The sequence below is a fragment of the Macrobrachium rosenbergii genome, chromosome 47 (genome assembly GCF_040412425.1).
Source record: "Macrobrachium rosenbergii isolate ZJJX-2024 chromosome 47, ASM4041242v1, whole genome shotgun sequence".
In the NCBI taxonomy this organism is placed as follows: Eukaryota; Metazoa; Arthropoda; class Malacostraca; order Decapoda; family Palaemonidae; genus Macrobrachium; species Macrobrachium rosenbergii.
This window is the reverse complement of record NC_089787.1, coordinates 42,330,138-42,352,181: the sequence shown is the minus strand read 5'-3', so window position 1 is coordinate 42,352,181 and position 22,044 is coordinate 42,330,138. Positions and strand designations below refer to the sequence as shown.

Genomic DNA, 22,044 nt, shown 5'->3' with positions numbered 1-22,044 from the left:
CTGCTGCTGCCACTGCCGCTACCTTCGCTGCCCTACCAGACCCGACTGAAGAAAGAAAAACGGCAGCTCACTGACGAAAACATCAAAACAAAAAAACTTGAAGGTAAGGAGGCAGCAATCCACAAAAGGGAACGAGCGGGGAACCAGCAGTTCCCGCAAAACCATCACTTAACGTGACACCTCCCCACCTAAAAGAAAAAAAAAGATTTTTTTTTTTTTTTTACACTCATGATCCTCCAATGTCGTAACAACCCCGCCAGCCAAAACAGAGCCATCCTGTCACGGTAAATTGTAACGACCGAGTGGGTCGTTATGCAGGTTCTTTAATATACTCAGGACGGGGCTGTCATGACTGACGGCAGATGCAACAAACAAAGGAGGGGAAAACAACAAAAACAATAAAATGAGCTTAATATTAATTTATTAACAATATTTACAAGTGAGTCAGGTCTGGCAAAAATATAAAAAACATAAGTACAATAAAGGCCAAAAGGCAGCACTAAACAAAATCAAGTTAAACAATTAACTTTATAAACAAAAAGTAGCTGTAAACAAAAAAGAGGCAAAAATAAACAGCAGCAGGCAGAAAATAAAATACCAAACATACGTCCTCCATCGGGCACCAAGACAGCCCTCAGCTGCACGACAGGGACAAGAACCCACAAACCATAAAACCCCGATGGAGACGTCAGGACAGCCTCACGCTGTCATCAAAGATGAGCAGCTCGTGGTCACACGACTACTCATGGTCACACTCCACCTCTACGACGTGCTCCACTTCGTAGCCGTGCTCCAATTTGCTGCTCAAAAACTCGACCAACGTCGACTCCAAAAAACTGCCTGCTGCTGCTGCCACTGCCGCTACCTTCGCTGCCCTACCAGACCCGACTGAAGAAAGAAAAACGGCAGCTCACTGACGAAAACATCAAAACAAAAAAAAACTTGAAGGTAAGGAGGCAGCAATCCACAAAAGGGAACGAGCGGGGAACCAGCAGTTCCCGCAAAACCATCACTTAACGTGACATAGTGACAAATCACGAAATAAACAAAATACAGATCTGAACTCAGCGCACTAGGGTTGCACTGCAGCTTATCAAGCTCGTGGTAAGCCAGGATTATGCAATACCCCAACTGTGAATCCATGTTTTTATTTACTTTTTGGTTATGCAACGTCAACAAGCGAATAAACCTACACCTGTTCTTCACTATATTCAGTGCACTAGTAGAAATATTACCAAACCACTAAGCATGTGGGAATTTAGAATTCTTGAACTCTTCGCTTTTCTACAATCTACATAGCTTATATTACTCCTTCGAACTCAATAAAAAGTTCATCCCGGACATAAAGAAATGACTACCAAGAAAAAAAAGACAACACTTGGCCTACGAGTACTCCAGAAATGTTATTATTCTCCCTTTTTTTCTGGGCTAAGTCTGATGAAGCAGCCTATTTTGGAATGTGCCTTATCGACCGCTGACGACCTAAGACTAACTTCCATGTTGTCACAAGAACGCTTTCCTTCTAGTGTAAACAATAACTTTTCCCTTGTCTCTGGAATCGGGGATTAACAGGGTTGTATAGTTGGTTGAGAGTTTGAAGGAGGTCAGGGAGAACTCTTCAAAACAGATTTGTCAATCGAGGATGAAGAAAAACAGAGAGAGAGAGAGAGAGAGAGAGAGAGAGAGAGAGAGAGAGAGAGAGAGAGAGAGAGAGAGAGAGAACTATGGAAGGTGACATGACTCTCTCGTAGACGAAGGTCCAGATAAGGTGCATTAGTGACGTCATTCAGAGCTGACGCCACGTTTTCTTCGCCCACACGTTTTCGTTGATTAACCGACCAGCTCAACTGGTCGTGGGAATGTTTTGTGGGTGCTATTTTTAGGATTAAAATAATTACTAAACACGTTCTTTAATGACAATAGGGCAGAATCTAAGGATACTCTCGGAGACACATAAGGTTCTGACCTAAGGAAAGAGGATTTTTCATTTTAAATTAAAATTTTATTCCATTCCCATACGTTTAACTTAAATTTTTCTTTACTTCTGAACGAGAACAATTGTATAATACGAGTTCTTTTCTCAGGAAAATCTTATTTTGAAATAAACTTGGAATGAAAAAATCTTCTAATGCCTGTTGGCTCGTTCACTGTTGTACTCGATTTCTCTTGGGTGAAATAATTTAATGAAAAATCGACTTATCTAAAAACAGCACCAATTTTTTATTTGTATGTAACTGGTGGCCTCATTTTAATTACCATTTCTATAGAAACCAAATGATGAAAGTAGGCTACTGCTTATCATTCTCCTGATAAACGTATGAACTATAATACAAGACCATCAAATCTAACAGATGGGTAACTTTCATAAGAATTAACATGACCAAAATCAGGGGAAATTAATGAATGATTACAATATAATTTACCTTACATAACTGGCTCTCTCCCTTTATTTCACTGAAAATTTCAAATCTTTCGAAGTGCTTCAGAAGCCGCTGTGTCAGAACAGAGGAGATGCCTTAAGGCCTCATTAATCACACATCCGTCTTCTTTCTTCTTCATCCTGAACGGTAGATCAGGATGGAGAAGCAGCATTGTATGAAGCGGCCTTAGCCTAGGGCAGTACAGTGGTACCGTATCCTCTCCAAGTTCCTGCAGATTATATTCGACGGCAAGAACTAATAAGCATCTAATCCTTTCTGGTCTCCCTCACTGATCGTAGTCAAGTTCATATTTGTTTTTGTTTTTTTCAACTTTCTGTTTATATAGTTTGCGACGGAAACTAACATTATGAAGGAGAAAACTACACCTTTGCGCATTAATTTCTCTACGTACAAATTTTATCTATAACCTTCTCGTCTTTTCAGCTGTATATCCACAATGCTTCCGAAAATACTCTACTTTAACCAACCACATTTAACGACAATCTAAGTCTAGCAGCATCTTATAAAATACATGGATTATAAATAGCCAGAATTTAAGTAGTTCTTGTGGATAAATGAATCCAAATCTTTGAACGGCCTTTACCTAGTGCTCTTCAGGTTTGACGGTATTCATTTATCTGCACAAAAAAAAAAACTTTCCAGTATCATGAAACGTTGGTTAGCTACGAGCATCACAAGAATTGTTACCCTTGCAATCAGTCAAAAAGGTGGATTCTTCTTAATATATATATATATATATATATATATATATATATATATATATATATATATATATATATTTATATATAATATATATATAATATATATAATATATTATATACATGTACTTATATATATTATAACCGAAAATCCTCAGCTCGAGTCAACAGTCTCATCTGTCCTTCATGATTTATTCACCAAGAAACGAATCTAATAACCCCTCTTGAAGAGCATATCGCCAACATTTCATGACCTGCTGTAATGAGAAAGGCGGTCGTCAGCCGTAAAAATCAATTCTTTTCGCACCTTGGTAATAGCAGGTCAGAGACTGACCTACTACTTTAGAGGTGGCTTGTCCAGGTGGACTTGCCCTTATTTTTATCCTTTTCATAATATTCAGCAAGTGCTATATATAATACATACACACCTACATATAAATAAAATATAAGTGGATAATAAAAAAATAATATATATCCATACACACACACACACACACATATATATATATATATATATATATATATATATATATATATATATATATATATATATATATATATATATATATATATATATATCATATATATATCAAGTTACAGATCTCGACAACAAGGCATTCTAAGCCATCATTACCGACAAAGTATGGCATTCGGACATATATCTTCTTCCCACTAAATGAAACCTCTCCTCTCTCTCTCTCTCTCTCTCTCTCTCTCTGTGTGTGTGTGTGTGTGTGTGTGTGCGCGCGCAAACTGTCAAAGCAACAATCTGAGCGAAGCTGAACAGAATCCACTGCCCATTTCATCAGCTAACTGTTGCTACATTAGGTGCATCACCTAACTTGTGAGACTGACTTTAAAAAACTCATTCTATTGATCTTGACTTTACCCATTCGGAACACTCTCCCTTGAAGGTGGCGTCGACAGAGGAGGAGGAGGAGGAGGAGGGGGAGGAGGAACACGAGGCAGAGATGGTTCTGTTTCTCCCTCGATACCTCGGCCTCGATTGTTCTCTCTCTCTCTCTCTCTCTCTCTCTCCTATGATCTTCCAATGTCCATCATGTTGATTAAGTCACAGTAAGGATTCATATTTTCAAAAGTTCCAATTTCTTTTCCTTGTACATCTTATTTCCATCTCTCTCTCTCTCTCTCTCTCTCTCTCTCTCTCTCTCTCTCTCTCTCTCTCTCTCTCTTCACTGCTTATTCCTTCATTCCTCCTCAATCTTCAAACTTAACACAATTTCCCAAACCGCCATAATTTCTTTCACATAGATCATTTCTTCCTTTCGTCATCCGCCCCTCTTTCCCATCCCATAGGGATACCAGCCCACCCCTCCGTTACCGTCACCACGGGATACCCCCCCCCCCACCACCTTCCCAGAGTAAAGAGCATACATTCCCTCACCATTACACTAACTTTAATTCCTCCATTATTATCGGTAGGACAGGTAGCGCTTCTAACAACGCCACCGCTAATTACCTGTCCCGCCACCCACACTACCTGCCGCAACGTCGATGATGCCAAGTGGTGCCACAGACCAGGGGGAACTTCAAGGTACTTGGCCCTAAGGTGAAAAGAGTTAGGGAAATGACATTTACGCTCTTTCAAAATGTTTCTGTGAAAAAGCTGCTTAATTTTAATTGGGAGAGTGGCCTGGTTTTCCAATGTCAACTTCTCAGTTCTAATTCTGTTATTATTATTATTTTAATTATTATAATTAATATTGATGAGGCAGACGCGCAGGATAGAAACAGATGAAAACGGCTCATCCGAAACGGCGACCCCATATAAAAATGGGAACAAGCTGGGAAGAAGAAGAAGAAGAAGAAGAAGATTATTATTATTATTATTATTATTATTTTTATGATGATGATGATGATGATGATAATTTAAATCAGAAGAGAAGAAAGCTACAAGGATTTTTCTAACCAAAAATACCGAGGGATGTAGAGAAAACTTTCTGAGTCCGCTCACCCTCATTATGAGAGAGAGAGAGAGAGAGAGAGAGAGAGAGAGAGAGAGAGAGAGAGAGAGAGAGAGAAATCAAAAGTGCTCTGGGAAGTCATATATATTTTGGATAACAAAATCCTGCTTTTTATTGTTCGTTGGATCCCTGATGATATTAATACAACCTACACATACGTCGCTTCCCAAGAACAAGTTGAAACGCCATCATCTCCCCAAGACGCAAACATTACGAATTAAAGTTGCTGTCAATCTCGTACGTGCCTGTTTTTGCCAAGTAATTTAATTCCCTGTCACGATTGAGCGATTTCAAGGGAGGGGACAGAGTCTCTCTCTCTCTCTCTCTCTCTCTCTCTCTCTCTCTCTCTCTCTCTCTCTCTCTCTCACAAAAAGAAGGAATAACGGAGAAAAAATCATCAGAGATCACGTACAACACTTTCTAAAATTAATGAGACTGAGAATATATATCATACAAACATATGGAAATATTATCTGATCATAAGCTTTAACCGAAAAATACTCCTTTTCTGAACAGGAAGTGTCAAGTGTTCACTTTCACTGTGAAATATGCTTTTATTAATTTTTGTCTGGTGTGGGGGGGGGGAGAAAGAACTGTGTGCAGAAAAAGTCCTGCTAACCAATTACAACGTATACACGAAAGTAACCTGTAAACGACATTATGGGATTTGAGGACAGTACCAAAATGGAGGAAGATCTTCCTTACTGGTAAAAGGTCACCTTGATTTAAATAACAACGAGTTAGCTTCAAAGCAAGGGAGTAATAGCAGTGAATTAGTCCATCGACGTTTGACACTTTTCGTGAACCCCAGATACTTCATGGATTTCATTAAACACAAAAGACGTTGCCTAATGATATAAGTTAAAAGGTAGGTGAAAAAACTGCTGACGGCACCTCTGATTTATATAAAAAAATTATATAACACCCACTCCAAGACACTGGAGTAAACTGGGTAAAACCAGATAATAGGAATTTCAATATCCATGAGGTTAGATGAGCAAAAAGGATTCCAGTTCTGAAAAGCAATAGGGGAAAAATAAAACAATAAAAGTCGGTTGCGTGGCCGTTATTTACTCGTTATTTGAGGGAGAAGACGGATAACACTTTCTGGAAATTTCTTCCTTGCTCTCTAACGGTGCCGTTATTTACTCGTTATTTGAGGGAGAAGACGGATAACACTTTCTGGAAATTTCTTCCTTGCTCTCTAACGGTGTTATTTACCGTTATTTGAGGAGAAGACGGATAACACTGAAATTTTCTTCCTTGCTCTCTAACGGTGCCGTTATTTATTACTTACGGTGTCGTTATTTATTATCGTTATTTGAGGGAGAAGACGGATAACACTTTCTGGAAATTTCTTCCTTGCTCTCTAACGGTGCCGTTATTTACTCGTTATTTGAGGGAGAAGACGGATAACACTGAAAATTTCTTCCTTGCTCTCTAACGGTGCCGTTATTTATTACTCGTTATTTGAGGGAGAAGACGGATAACACTGAAAATTTCTTCCTTGCTCTCTAACGGTGCCGTTATTTACTCGTTATTTAACACTGAAAATTTCTTCCTTGTTTAACGGGGTTATTTATTAGAAGAGAACGGATAACACTGAAATTTCTTCCTTCCTCTCTAACGGTGCCGTTATTTACTCGTTATTTGAGGGAGAAGACGGATAACACTTTCTGGAAATTTCTTCCTTGCTCTCTAACGGTGCCGTTATTTACTCGTTATTTGAGGGAGAAGACGGATAACACTTTCTGGAAATTTCTTCCTTACTCTCTAACGGTGCCGTTATTTACTCGTTATTTGAGGGAGAAGACGGATAACACTGAAATTTCTTCCTTCCTAACGGTGCCGTTATTTCGTTATTTCTAACGGTGCCGTTATTTACTCGTTATTTGAGGGAGAAGACGGATAACACTGAAATTTCTTCCTTCCTCTCTAACGGTGCCGTTATTTACTCGTTATTTGGGGAGAAGACGGATAACACTGAAAATTTCTTCCTTTTCTAACTTGCTCGTTATTTGAGGGAGAAACGGGTGTCGTTATTTATTACTCGTTATTTGACGGGACCTGCTCTCTAACAGTGCCGTTATTTATTACTCGTTATTTGAGGGTGAAGACGGATAACACTGAAAATTTCTTCCTTTCTCTCGTTAATTGGCGAATAAATTGAGGGGAAGACGGATAACACTGAAAACTTCTTCCTTGCTCTCTCTAACGGTGTCTTTATTGTTCGTTATTTTGATACCTTTTATTCTTCAAGTTATTTAAATGATTTAGGGATGTCGGATAACACTGAAAAATTTCTTCCTTGCTCTCTAACGGTGTCATCCGTTATTTCCAACCTAAAAACTTCCTCCTTCTCTTCGGGCCTGGGCTTTAGACAATGGGCTGAAAACCTTGCTCTCTAAAAAATGTCGTTATGAAATTGGTGAAAACTTCTTCCTGCATCTAACATATGTTATTTGAATAGAAAATCTAACGGTCAACTCGTTATTTGAGGGAGAAGAGTGAAAACTAACTTATTTATTACTCGTTAAGAACTCAAGAAAAGTCTCTAACGGAATGCCGTTATTTATTACTCGTTATTTGAGGGAAGACGGAACTGAAAAACTCTCCAGTAAAAATAATTAAAATTTCGTTATTTGAGAAAAAAACACTTCCCAAAGATCCCGGATAATAAAACTGCTCTCTAACGGTGCCGTTATTTATTACTCGTTATTTGAGGGAGAAGACGGATAACACTGAAAACTTCTTCCTTGCTCTCTAACGGTGCCGTTATTTATTACTCGTTATTTGAGGGAGAAGACGGATAACACTGAAAATTTCTTCCTGGCAACGGTTTATTTTTACTCGTTATTTGAGGGAGAAGACGGATAACAGAAAAGAGTCTAACGGTGTCGTTACTTATTACCAATTGTTTGAGGGAGAAGACGGATAACACTGAAAATGCCGCCCGTTATTTATAACACTGAAAATTTCTTCCTTGCTCTCTAACGGTGCCGTTATTTATTACTCGTTATTTGAGGGAGAAGACGGATAACACTGAAAACTTCTTCCTTGCTCTCTAACGGTGCCGTTATTTATTACTCGTTATTTTCTGCAGGAAAAAGAAATGACTGAAAACTTCTTCCTTGCCCTCCCGGCGTTAAGAGGGAGAAGACGGATAACACTAAAAACTTCTCCCTTGCGAGGGTTATTTCATATTTGTTATTTATTACTCGTTATTTGGCGGATAACAGAAAGCTTTCCTTCTCTTTAACGGTGCCGTTATTTATAAATATTTGACGGATAAATTAATCATTCCTTTCTCTAACGGTTCCGTTATTTACCGTTATTTGAGGGAGAAGACGGATAACACTGAAAATTTCTTCCTTGCTCTCTAACGGTGCCGAATTTGAGGGAGAAGACGGATTGAAAACCTATAAAATACTCGTTATTTGAAGAAACATCCTGAAAACTTCTTCCTTGCTAAATGGTTATTTGAAGAGCAATAAAACATCGCTCTGTTAACAACAGTTATTTGAGGGAGAAGATAAAAAAAAATAACTCTAACGGTGCCGTTATTTATTAGGTTATTTTGAAATTAAACTGAAAATTCTTCCTTCCATTAACGGTGCCGTTATTTCCAGCAAGAAGACGGATAAAAAAATTATCTAATTCTTAGTTATTTGAGGGAGAAGACGGATAACATAAATGAAAAACAATATTTAACGTTATTTGAAAAGACGGAAACACGAAAAAAACCCATAAAATACCGTTATTTGAGGGAGAAGCGTCTGAAAAACTACTAACGGTCGTTATTTATTAGTTATTTGAGAGATAACACTGAAAACTCTTCCTTGCTCTCTAAGTGTCTCAAGAAAACGGATAAATGATAACATAACGGTGCCGTTATTTACGTTATTTGAGGGAGAAGAATTTAACACTGAAAACTTCTTCCTTTTCTAACGGTGATCGTTATTTATTACTCATTATTTGAAGACGGATAACACTGAAAATTTCTTCCTTGCTCTCTAAATGATCATTATTTACGGATAAATGAAAAATTTCTTCTTTCTAACGGTGTCGTTATTTATTACTCATTATTTGAGGGAGAAGACGGATAACACTGAAAATTTAACGGTGTCGTTAAACTCGTTATATTTGAGGGAGAAGACGGATAACACTGAAAATTTCTTCCTTCCTCTCTAATGGCAAAGTTTGGAGCTGTATGTGTTTGCACTGTCTCTGTTCTTGATACCTTTTATTCTTCAAGAAAATGATAACCAAACTTCATCCTCCAACACCTTTTCGGGCCTGAGTTGTAGACAATGGGCTGACCGCGAAATTAGTATCTGCATCTGTATGATGAATAGTTCAAGCGTCAAGTGAGTAACCTGAGTAAGAACTCAAGAGTCTTGCATATAAATGAGAACAACTGCCAAACACACCTCCCAAAGATCCCATAACTTTTAAGAATCCTGGCAAGGTTTGTTTTACGAAAGAAGCCAAAACGAGAAGATAATTGTTTGTCGAAAAAGCCCATCACGGAAGTGCTGGTGTCGGAGGGTGTTGCAGGAAAAAGAATGGACTTGGCGTGCCCTCCCGGCAAGACGGAGAATTTTAAAAACTATTTTCATCAGAAAGCGACGTCATTTATTACGATATAAAGATTAAACTACAGTTTCATCCAAGCGCAGACATTTGAATTTTAACGTTAACATCTTGCAAATGTAATGTAGTAATGTAACATCGCTCTGAACAACAGGTGAATTAAAATAAACTAAAAGCCAACATTTCTAGCAAGAAAAAAATCATCATTCTTTTACAAATAATAAACACAAAACAAACACGAAAAATATATTTACTATCATAAGTCTTTGAAGATGCACCAGTGTCTTTTTATTATAGCACAATCTTTACGTAATGTACAGTAAATGCTAATTTCGATGCTAATTTCAACCCAGCTTACTTTAAAAATTATTCACCTACTCTTACTATTATTTCTATTCAGTAAGAACTGGTAATCAAAAAGAGACAAATTCTCAATACTTTAAGAATTTAACTTAATAAACAATGGTGTCTTTCGCCGTCAAAATAAAATACCGCAAGCGAATAGTATACTCCTGTATCTTGTGCTCGTTACGTATACATCATACGCACAATATACTGGGATTTCATTTCTCCATCAAAGATTCACGTCATTGTGAAAAATTTTTCCATCTTACAATCAGCGCAAAACGACATGGTAACATCAGGAAATGGAGTATATAGTTTAATTTACACTCTGACCTAAATAAATCAAATCAAATATTTGAAATAAAAAAAATCTTGACAGAAAAATATGGCGACATATTTGAAACCCTGGGACAATCAGAATAAATTTCCCACTGAATCAAAACTTACATCCAAGGAAAACTTCCAAATTCTTCTAAGAGAGAGAGAGAGAGAGAGAGAGAGAGAGAGAGAGAGAGAGAGAGAGAGAGAGAGAGAGTCCTAATTCCAATCACACCCGGCAAAAGGAGGGAAAAATTGCTTATTTTACACCGGATGGAAACCTGGCCAATAAATTAGTTTCCCAAAGCAGTTTGGAGCTGCCGACTCCCTGGCTGCTGACTTATTATATGTGGAACTACACAGCAAACAAGACTCGAATCTCGTCCCAATTTGTTGCAGTGACGCGCTCGCCGCTCTGCCTTTTACGGATACCTCACAACACCTCGACCTTCTGGGGAGGGAAAGGACGCCTGGCAGGAGTGAAAGGAGGAAGAAAGTGATGGTTGAGGAAAGAGAGAAAAAAAAAAAAAAAAAAAAAAAATAGACACCAAGTTATAGTTTCACCTAACAGTGAACATTTACTCAATATTACTTAGTAAAACAACAGCTAATGTCGTTTATTAATATCCAAACCAACGCGTATATGTATGTATGTATGTATGTATGTATGTATGTATGTATGTATGTATGTATGTATGAATGTATGCATGTATAAATAAATAAATAAACTTAATAAATAAATAAATTATATATATATATATATATATATATATATATATATATATATATATATATATATATATATACATATATGCATGTGTATGTATGTATACATATTACATGCAGACACGCAGAGTGAAAACAAAATTTGATCGAAGCCTTGAAGCCGTAAAAGTCTCCTGAATAGAAGCAAACTTAATTTAGCAGTTAGCCAATGGATGTGATAGGGAATCAAGCCTCGTTCCTTTCTAATGCTTCCCACTTTATACACGACATATATTCGGGTATCATGATATTTTTTGTAAAAACAATTTATTATGTATGTCAGTCATTATGACTGTCAATGTTGTATCCTTTAATTCCCAAATTCGTTTTTTTTTATCCTAGATTGCAAACCTGTTTTTGTTTATAGCTAGCGTTAATTCCTTATCTTGATAACCCGTTCTTTTACTTTACATTTACTTTAGTGTTTCACTGTTCGTCAGATTTGCTTTTATATTTGTGTCCTATTGTATCTTGTGTTTGTGTATTCAGTACATTCAAAATATGTTTTGCTGTGAATTCTATTTTAGTGTTACCTTTGATGCACCTTTTTTTTATTTTCTATTGTAGCCATGAAGATATTAATACGAATTCCTGAAATACAGAGGATACGAATAATCTAGTGACCTGGCATGTCGAACTATCTCTTAAACCTCTTATTCTTTACACACACACACACACACACATCTATATACATACATACATACATATATAATATATACATATATATATACAGTATATACATACTGTATATATATAGTCATATATCTAATATACATATATATACAAATGATCACTGAAAAATACACTTCGGCAAAGGAAATTCACGTGAAAAAGGAAACTTTATCTAACAATGTTTCTTACAGGACTTGAATTAATACTCCAAGTAACATTTAGACAGGTAATGGCAGTCTCAACAAAATGAATGTTCTACTATATTTCAGCAATTGGCTGTATACAAACAAATACAGATAGCAGAATACTTTATACAGAATGTGCATAAATACACAGTAGGTAACACACCCAGGAGTCGTCGGAAAAACCGATTCCTTTAAAACAATGAAGATCTACATAACTGAGTTACAACAAGGCCCGAGAGCCAACTGTGTGACATTCATCTACCAGCAATATAATGTAAATCCACAAGACCAAACAAACTAAAAATCATCACTTCCTTGAGGGAGAACTAGTACAGGAACTAAGAACATAGGGAACATAGGTATACATACGAACAACAATACGAGTAGGTACTATTGAATGGTCATATGGAATTATTCCTCTAACTCCACCACACAGATACAAGCGGAAGATGTGTCCATTTGGCGAATTTCAAAAGAATGGTCAAAAATCATTCTTCTTTCAGCATCCTCTCTTTAAAAAGAGAGAAAGAGGAAAAACCTGTGATTTGCCATGTCTAGACACCCCCAATCATGTCAACTGACTTAACTTGAAAATACTTGTTCCTCATCTCCTTAGACTTAAAGGATCTCCAGTGAGGGCGTCCTCTCCTATTTACCGCCTGTCGCAGAGATTAACCTTGTCGAAGGGAATCTTTATCACTCTCAACTTCTAAAAACACACTAATTAAAGTAGCTTGCCAAGAACACACAAATTTTCACACAGACTCGCTCTACATGTAGACGCTGCCCGATTGACGAAGGCAAATTATTGGTATATCAACCTTACCCACCTTCCTTCTTTAGCTCTTACTAATAAATACATCTGGAACTAAGAATATCAGTTTACAATAATAATAAAGAATGTAGAGCAGAATATAGAATTAGGCCAAAGGCCGAGCGCTGGGACGTATGAGGCCATTCAGCGATGAAACGGAAACTGACAGTAAAAAGTTTGAAAGGTGTAACAGGAGGAAAACTTTACAGTTGCACTATGAATCAATTGTTAGGAAAAGGCGGAAAGAAGGATGGAAGAAAGAGACTATGAACGGAGATATGGTAAAAGGAATGAAAGGGGCTGCAGCTAGGGCCCGAAGGGATGCCGCAAAGAACCTTAAGTAATATCATGCACTACCCGGCCCCCTACGGGGACAATAATATTGCGTTAGCATTCCATTCGCGCTTTTTAACGATGTGAAGAAAGCAAGCTCCAACGGGTTTTATGAGGGAAGTACGTACTGACCGCCTCTTCATTTGTGATTGAATTGAAGGTTTATTCGTGTCTGGTTGTAAGGCGATTTGATGTTACTGGTTTTAAGGACCACGCTGACGTGCTATATGATCTTAAGGAGTAAGTAGCAGGTTTAAAGTATATCCTAACAAGTAATTCTACTTTTCCAACCTTTTATAAAACAGATTGGCAGTTCTTTTAATCCTAGTAGCAACAACAGCATCGAAATATCTATAAATCTTGTATGTACATAAACTGTAGCAATTTACACTTATTGCACGTACAATCAAGTCATAAAACACAAAAAGCGATATTTGCAACAATTCTGACATCAAGCTCTTAGCTCTCTACATTACACAGCCCTTAACAGCCTTGTACACGTGACCTACAGTCACAGGGTCCCTCATCCTAACACCAACGCATATGAAAAGGAAATATCAAAGGGAGAGTCTTTGTTTTTTCTCTTCAGTTTCCAGTCTCAAATTCCCGTCAAAGTTCCTGTCTTTTGTGGGCTTACTGTCACCTAATGAGATAAACCTAATTTTCCGTCAGACAACTTAAATCAGATTTTATTAATGGTATCGACTTATTAAATTCTCCTATTCTGTGTTTTCCTAAGTTATAAAAATATTTCCGCCGTAAATACATTCATTTCCATAACGCTACTACCTTCGCTTATTTCACGTTATCCAATTAAATTATCAATAAATAATTTTTTAACCTTTACTATGTTAAACGTAACAGCAAAATGATGCGTGCAATACGGCTCTATTGATTAAAGAAATACAATTCACATACAACATAAAACGCGAATAAACCAGAGGGTTTTTGACAGACACAAAGTCTACGGAAAATTACCACCATGTTTCATTTAGTAATCACGTACGAATTCTTTTCATTAAAATGAAAGTTGTCTCTGCACGAATCTGTTGAACGAACAAAGCCTTTAATCACAAACTGCATATATTCTAATACCATAAAAACACACTAAAAATATTAATCCTCTACATGACATGCCGCGAACATACAAGACGACTCCCGGACGCCGTTGATAATAACATTATCGCATGTTCTTTACTGCTGAAGGATACTCTTAAGAACAAGAACGTGTGCTGGCATACAGCCAAGTTAATCTAACAACAACGACGTCTATTGATTGACAAGAACAGATTTCGTGACACTTGTTACCGTCAGCCATTGTAGTGAAATGAGGTTCTGGCGAAGGCAAGTCAGACGACACAGAAGTGACAATCCAATATGCTCCGTGCAGCCTGCATGCACAATGTCGAAGATTCCTTGTCCACATCAATGTTTTTATTCCGTATTTTTCGGTAAATCTTTTCTTTGATGGTATGAGATCGATGTAATTCGACGCGAGATTAAGTCCAGAGTGTAATATTTTCAGTCATTTGGTGGTATGATATTTACAGATTATAAATATTTTTTGTGAGGAAATTAAATTAAAAAAGACACGAAATCAGAGAGAGAGAGAGAGAGAGAGAGAGAGAGAGAGAGAGAGAGAGAGAGAGAGAGAGAGAGAGAGAGAGAGCTGTTGCATAAGGTGAAATGAGATTTCCTCACTACACCTCTCATATCAGGAGAGACGAGGCAAGAGAAACCGACACCAGCATCCACTAGCTGACTAAATGGACGTCCTTAAGGTGACCCTTCCATTATACTATTATGTTACCCTCTACATCTCCTGAGAGCAAATGTGTATGTGTGTGGGTGTGTGTGTCGGCCACGGAACATTGCGACGGAGTCCTGGGAGCACCCATGCGCCGAAACAGCAAATACGTCCCGTTTGCAATTATGGAATCCAAACCATCCAAGCCTCTATTATTAAATAAATGAAAAGGTCCCGTTTGCCATTAATAAAATTAATCGCACTCTGCTCTTCCGATGACAAGACCATTTTGGTTTTCTGTAAAAGAAAAGTATTGAGATGGCTTTGTCTGTCCGTTCGCACTTTTCCTGTCCGCCCTCAGATCTTATAAACTACGGTGACTAGAAGGCTACAAATTGGTATGTTGATCACCCACCCTCCAATCATCAAACGTACCAAATTGCAGCCTTCTAGCCTCAGTGCTTTTTATTTTATTTAAGGTTAAAGTCTGCCATAATCGTGCATCTGGCACTATTAAAGGCACCAAGAACACAGGCCACCACCTGGCCGTGGCTGAAAGTTTCATGAGACCCGGCTGAGAGTTTCATGGGCCGTGGCTGAGAGTTTCATACAGCATTATAAGCTATACAGAAAACTCGATTGCGCCGAAGAAACTTCGAAGCATTTTTTACCCGTTTATTGTACTAATTTCTATATACTACTATACCGTTATTACACATTGTCCGCTAACGATGCTTGCAACAGGCCTCATGAGTCTGTTGTAAGCGGCATCAAGGCCCACAAAGGCAACGATTTTCCAAGAAGGACTCTCATAACACTTCGTCCATATCATCAAACAACTGTTGCACATAATGTTCCGCTATCGCATCCACCGTCAGTGCGCATGCGCCGCTCGAGTTAATGGAGTATCCCTGGCACACACACTGCCTCCGAAAGCTAAGAGAATGCATGCTTATCCAGACAGCCGGCCCCAGCGATATTGAGCGCCCGGCGAGATAATTAGGCAGATTAGCCCCATGGCCTAGTACTTAATCAATTAATGAGATGCCGTCGTGCTTCGCTTTCCGCCGTAAATCGGGAACGTTTTAACGGCCGTACGATTAACTGTGTATCGGATGCTTCGCCTAATCCGATTAGTAAAGAGCTCGAATAAACTGATTAGGCTGAATGGCAGACTACAGAAGCTTAGACGATACACAAACTATTAATACCTAGGCCGCGGTATACCCTGAATAACACTTTTAATTATTTTGTAATTAATATTGAATTATTATTGAAGCCTATGGTAAGCCATAACACAAAGTCCAGTTGGCAACGAGGTTTTTTAAATAAACCTTGAAGAAAGGGTGAGATATCTGGTCCATAAGGAACTAACATACCCTGACTGGCTGCTTACCAAACATTCTTCGCACTTTCATTTTGGTTTTGCTGGCCTTGTTCTGTAAGTGATGAACACATTCAAGTTCAATCGAAAGTTAAACTTTAATGATCCCAGTTTACAAATATAACAGCAGTTTGAAACAAATAGTTCTACAACAATATAAAGATGTATATATTTTTCTGCAACTTCTTCTCAAGTCCAAATACACTAGAGTTCCACTGAAACTGTCAAATGACATCTCCAGATTCGTAAATCCACAGAAAACTATATATACGTGTGTATATGTATATATATACGCATACATACACGCACATATACATATATATATATATATATATATATATATATATATATATATATATATATATATATATATATATATATATATATATGCATGAACCATCTACATAAAAACGACGACAATGTATGAAAATACCTTTCTGTAACATAACACTGCATAGAATTATATATACACTACAAGTCCGAATATGCATTGGTTTGTATATATGTATGTATGTATGTATGTATGTATGTATGTATGTATGTATGTATGTATGTATGTATGTATATATATATATATATATATATATATATATATATATATAATGAAAATACCTTTTTATAACATAAAACTGCATAAAGTTATACATACACTACAAGTCCGAATATGCATTGGTACAATACATACAGAAGTACTTTTACTAACCAGAAAACTACACAACATGACAGAATCTTACCTTTGGCGACTTCGTCAATCCTCGGAGGAAAACCTTCATCGATTCCGCCGACGACCGAAAAACCAAATCTCCGGTCGGTGGGGCTCAAGAAGAGGTTGATTTCGGCTGACTCGACCTGCGAAGAGGGGAAGCAGTGGTTCGTTAACTTTGTCCTTGAGCTTTCGTGGGAGTATGCAGAAATGAGTAGAGCACTGAATTAAAATTAACAAGGGCTTCTGATTAAGAAGATATTAGAATATTCTTTTCCTCGTTTTAATTAGTAATTATAATAACAATAAAGTTCTTTTGTATTATCGTCTTGCATTTCATCCCTTTGTCCTCTGTCTTCAATGTATAATTTAAAACCGCTTCAAACCGGAAATAATTGGAAATATCTAAAATTCACCTCTTTCAGACTGCACAATCAGTGAGTTTTTTTTATTGGGGGTGTTTTTTTTTAATACCTAAGGGTTTTTGCCAACATACGTTCAAAACTGTCTGCTCAATTTCAAAAACCAAATCTCCATTATCAAAGCTTTATGTCTAATTTATATTATACAAAAATTTCGACATGCTGGCTTAGAATTCAAATTCGACCTTGAAAATTAGGTCAAGGTCTTTCATACTGAGGTTAACTGATAATGTTAGTCATGGTACTTTAAACTGTCAAATACGGTAAAGAGGTAACATGAAGAATATTATAAAAAACAGAATCTTGACTTTTAATAATAATAATAATAATAATAATAATAATAATAAGATTATGTTATAAATGCAGTACATGAAGACTAAAATATAATTTTACACGTTTTAAAAATTAGGTCATCTGGTAGAAGCGTGACCCACACTCTTTCCAAATTCGTGGCATATATAAAAAGTGTGTTCTTAAGAATCAGCCTCACAACAACAGATAATTTCTAAACAGTGGCATAATTGGATAGCCTATAGGCCTAATAATAATAAAAAAGAACAATACGCTATTAAAAACTTTACGAAAACAGAACGGAGCTACATAAAAAATACTAAAAATGGTTACGATATTTGTTGAAGAATTAGTCGCTCTCTGCATCTACTGTTATAGTTTATTACCAATCTGCTGTAGCTTATCTCCGCAGATGTGCGCAACCCCGTTTTGCAAATTGAAACTTGAAATTTTTCATCAGCTCAAGAAACTGAAGTGACTTCAACTTCCAGCTAATCCATGGTACGTGACATGAATATATAGCTTTCTCTACGTTATGTATCTTCACACAAACTGTGATGTTCCCGAATCGAATTGTTTGCGTGTGTGTGTGTGTGTGTGTGTGTGTTTACCATATGGTCGGGAACACATGAAGTTATGAACATACCAGTTACAGCGACAGAAATGAAGACGGAGCATTAGTACTAAGTATGAATGTGTTTCCGGCTCTAATGGTGGAGAATCACCCAAAGTAATCAGTCAAGCTCTCCACGTTTCTTAATTATGTGCTTACCAGATGTCGGCAGGAACAGCCTTGTTAATGAGGCACATCCCTTCATACAAACTAAACATTTTTTAGTGTGTAAGTTTTAAACATGCTTTTATAAACCTAATTATTCGATGTAACATACACTTCACTACAAAACCCCTTTTCTCAGATGGTGAAATATCGTTAAAATATTTCATTGGTATCGCGGTAAACAGGTTCTCAAAAGATCAACACGAAATCACAATAGAGTTAATTATGTCCAGATTCAATAAGTCTCCATTAAGGCGTTTAGTACGTCAATGACATTCAGACACAGTCGGTAAACGGATTTATAAATCATCTTGCCCGAAAATACGAAGTCCGGATTTTGATACCGCGGAGGCGTTTACGGTGACTGCACTAACTGTACTGTCATGAACAACATCTATGGCAGTGGTTCCCAAGCTTTTTTGGCCCATGCACCCTTTCACCATATGTCAGAATGTTATCCCCACCTCCCACCACAATGCGGCCACTTACAAAATTGTCTGCCTCAAAAGATGCATTCCAAATAATATGTAGCAAAATACTAAAAACAAACGCACAAGCTAAGGGAGAGAAAGCCCAGCGCGACCTCTCAGTAGTGCGGACGATGGACACTGCGTTTTATGTGGTCCAAGAGCCAGTCTGTGCCTGCCAATCTGTGATCACAATTCCCGCCTCCCCTGAAACTCTGAAATTCCAACCTAGGGGGAAATTCCTCTCCTGGTTGAGAACCACTGATCTATAAGATTCGGGTGGTCGTAACGACACGTATAAGAGTACCTTTAATTATGGCCTCTATTTAAAAATAACCCACTTTCACGCTGTAGTACCGGAAAAGACAAAACGAATCACTACATATTGGATCACTTCCATTTTATGCATCTGCTGTATATTTTAGATAAACAAATTTCAAGAACGTAAATTTCCAAGTGAATTGTAAATGTTCTCATTCATTTTAAGAACGACTTACAAAGTTACAATAATGTGTAGAAATAAAAAAAAATTGAAAAGCGGAAAACGCAATTAAGAAAGCAAACTTCAGTAATGCCGCAACGGCGGAGCAATAACTCCAAGCTTAGTTCAATCAAGGCGAGAATTTCATCAGAATAAGTGCACCCAGGTACTGTTCCTTAATTGTAACGCGGGGCCCCAGAAGTAATTACACAAACTGAGACAATTTCGCTTCAGAGATATACAAGAGATATGCGACACATCCTGCATGAAGCCGTATAAGCGCATGACATTGGGATAAACTCTTAATTGCTCTTTTTTTCAGTTTTTATATAGTTACATCCCTTCAGTAGTACACATTAAAACATATCTCATGATAAAAACCTCTTCTTTCTACTTACAAAAACTGCTGCTTGTTTAAAAACTAAGTTTGTAATATCCTGGTAATTCACTGTTACACCCATATTTCTTTAGTCATATTAAATTTGTTCATATGCTTTCACAAAATTACTAAAAAAAATAGGAGACGGATTGTCATGAAATTTTCTACGACGGCTAATAGGAAGTCGAGAGCATGTCCGGAAGATTTTAGAGTTATGCGGTTTTTTTTAGAGTGATTTCTTCTATGTCTGATTGTACTCGTATGTTATTGGGATTTCCCCGTCTGTCAACATGATCCGTCGTTCCATTAGCATTACATCATAAGAACGCAATGTTTGTATGTTAGGAAGCTGAGTCTGTCTGTTAACAGGACACATCTGCTAGCAGTATTGGCATACCTGGTAGCATGATAAACTCATCCGTCTATCTAGAGAATTAGACTGGCTGTTAGCAGGATCATTCGTCTCATCACCAATATCAGAATGCCTATTAACAGTATTAACTTATTTATTAGCAAGATTGGTCCATCTATTAGCACCCTCAGTCTGTCGGATACTGGGGCAAGACTATCTACGAGTATTATCTGGATTAGTGCATTTGTTTGCAGGATTAGTTTGTCGGTTGGCAAGATTAGATTGTCGATTAGCATGATTATTCAATTTTAGCATGTTTACTTCAAATTAGCAGGATCTGTCTGTCAGGAAGAGGCATCTATCGGCAGAAATTCTCTACAATTTTGCAGGACTGGGCTGAGTACATAACAAGCTTATTCTGCTTGTTTGCAGATTAGGCTAGGCTGTTTACTAACATGCATAGACTGTCTGTTACAAGAACTATAGAAGTAGGATTTGTCCTTTCTAAAATGATTAGTGAGTTTATTAGCATGACTGGGCTGTTAGATTTTCCTAGTATCACGACTGTCCATTTATAATTTTTCTAGTAGCAAGACTGGCCAGTTTCCAGTTTCGTTTCTCTACCACAACAGAGCAAAATCTTGGACCCATCTTCTACCATTAACGACCATTCAGGGCCCGATCACAGTTCATTCCCGGCAGAGGATCGTACAAACTTTTATTTCATCCCCTCCACTCTTCGACTCTTCGCTTCAAGTTTCGCTAATGCAACTTCTCACTCGATAATACAGACTCGTCTGAGTGGAAAATGAGAGGTGGTAAGATACGAAGATCTCAGGGTGTTCTGAATTTATAGGTACTTGGTTAATGGAGAGAGAGAGAGAGAGAGAGAGAGAGAGAGAGAGAGAGAGAGAGAGAGAGAGAGAGAGAGTAAATTACTTCCATATATAATATCAAATAAAGATCCTAAATCCTTTTTTTTTTTTTTTTACAAAGGATCTCGCATTTTCAGACTCGAGTGGATATCTTGGGTTTTCATAATGAAGACAAGGTATACTCTTCTAAGTAGACTCGCTCTGCCTGTTTTTATAGAGGATGCACATACCTGCACTACACTGGTGTGTGAGAAGCCCGTAGATTTATTTACCAACAATTCTCTTCCCCCACCCCCACCCCATTCTCCCTCTCCAGCAATGGCTGCATCATTTGTCTACGTACCGAGATAAGTAACTTCCAGCTCCTTCATGGTACCAATGCTCTACCGGCTGTCATTATCAGACGCTGCAGAAGGCAAAAGCTTAACATCTCAATTTCCGGATGCATAAATAAAACGTCGAGTGACAATTACAAAACAACTTACAATAAAATAATACATGAACTGTTAATCTAACGCGTGCAGGCATCGTTGTCCAGTATCTATTTCTACTGTAAGCATATCAAATACAAAAAAACAACCTAACAGCCGAATCGGTAGCAGGAATGTGTATTTATAGCCCTACAATGCCGACAGCAACCAGTCTTCATAAGTTATCGAAGAGATGACTAAAAAAAACGACCAAAACCAGTTTGGACGTCTCAGAGGCACGGAGCTCATCGCTTGCCACTCAAAGTTTTAGCTGCGTTTTATTGCCTTGTTTTATTAGACTCCTCCTCGATATTTGTCTGGTTTTGTGAAGAAATAATCAAGAATTTCACAATTAAACATTGCGGTTTTCTTATGAAATGACTAATATTTTAGATTGGAAATAAAATAAAAATTGCTGAAAAGGCACGATAAAAAAAAATCTCAAATTTTCTACTCAAAATGGTGATTTCTAACAAACCTCAAGAAAAAGACCACTGCAATCACAAAATTAAATACTGGCGTTCTTACTTATTTCATTATTTTAAT

General features: G+C 37.4%; 1 protein-coding gene across 5 annotated transcripts in view; it reads right to left on the bottom strand.

The window, feature by feature from the left end:
- Nucleotides 1–22,044, bottom strand: part of LOC136830811 (protein PALS1-like) — a 580,368-nt gene that overhangs the window by 351,306 nt on the left and 207,018 nt on the right. For all 5 annotated transcript variants that reach the window (XM_067090739.1, XM_067090742.1, XM_067090741.1 and 2 more), the window contains exon 4: nt 17,015–17,129. In XM_067090739.1, the coding sequence (XP_066946840.1) occupies nt 17,015–17,129 (115 nt within the window). The remainder of the gene's footprint in view (nt 1–17,014; nt 17,130–22,044) is intronic.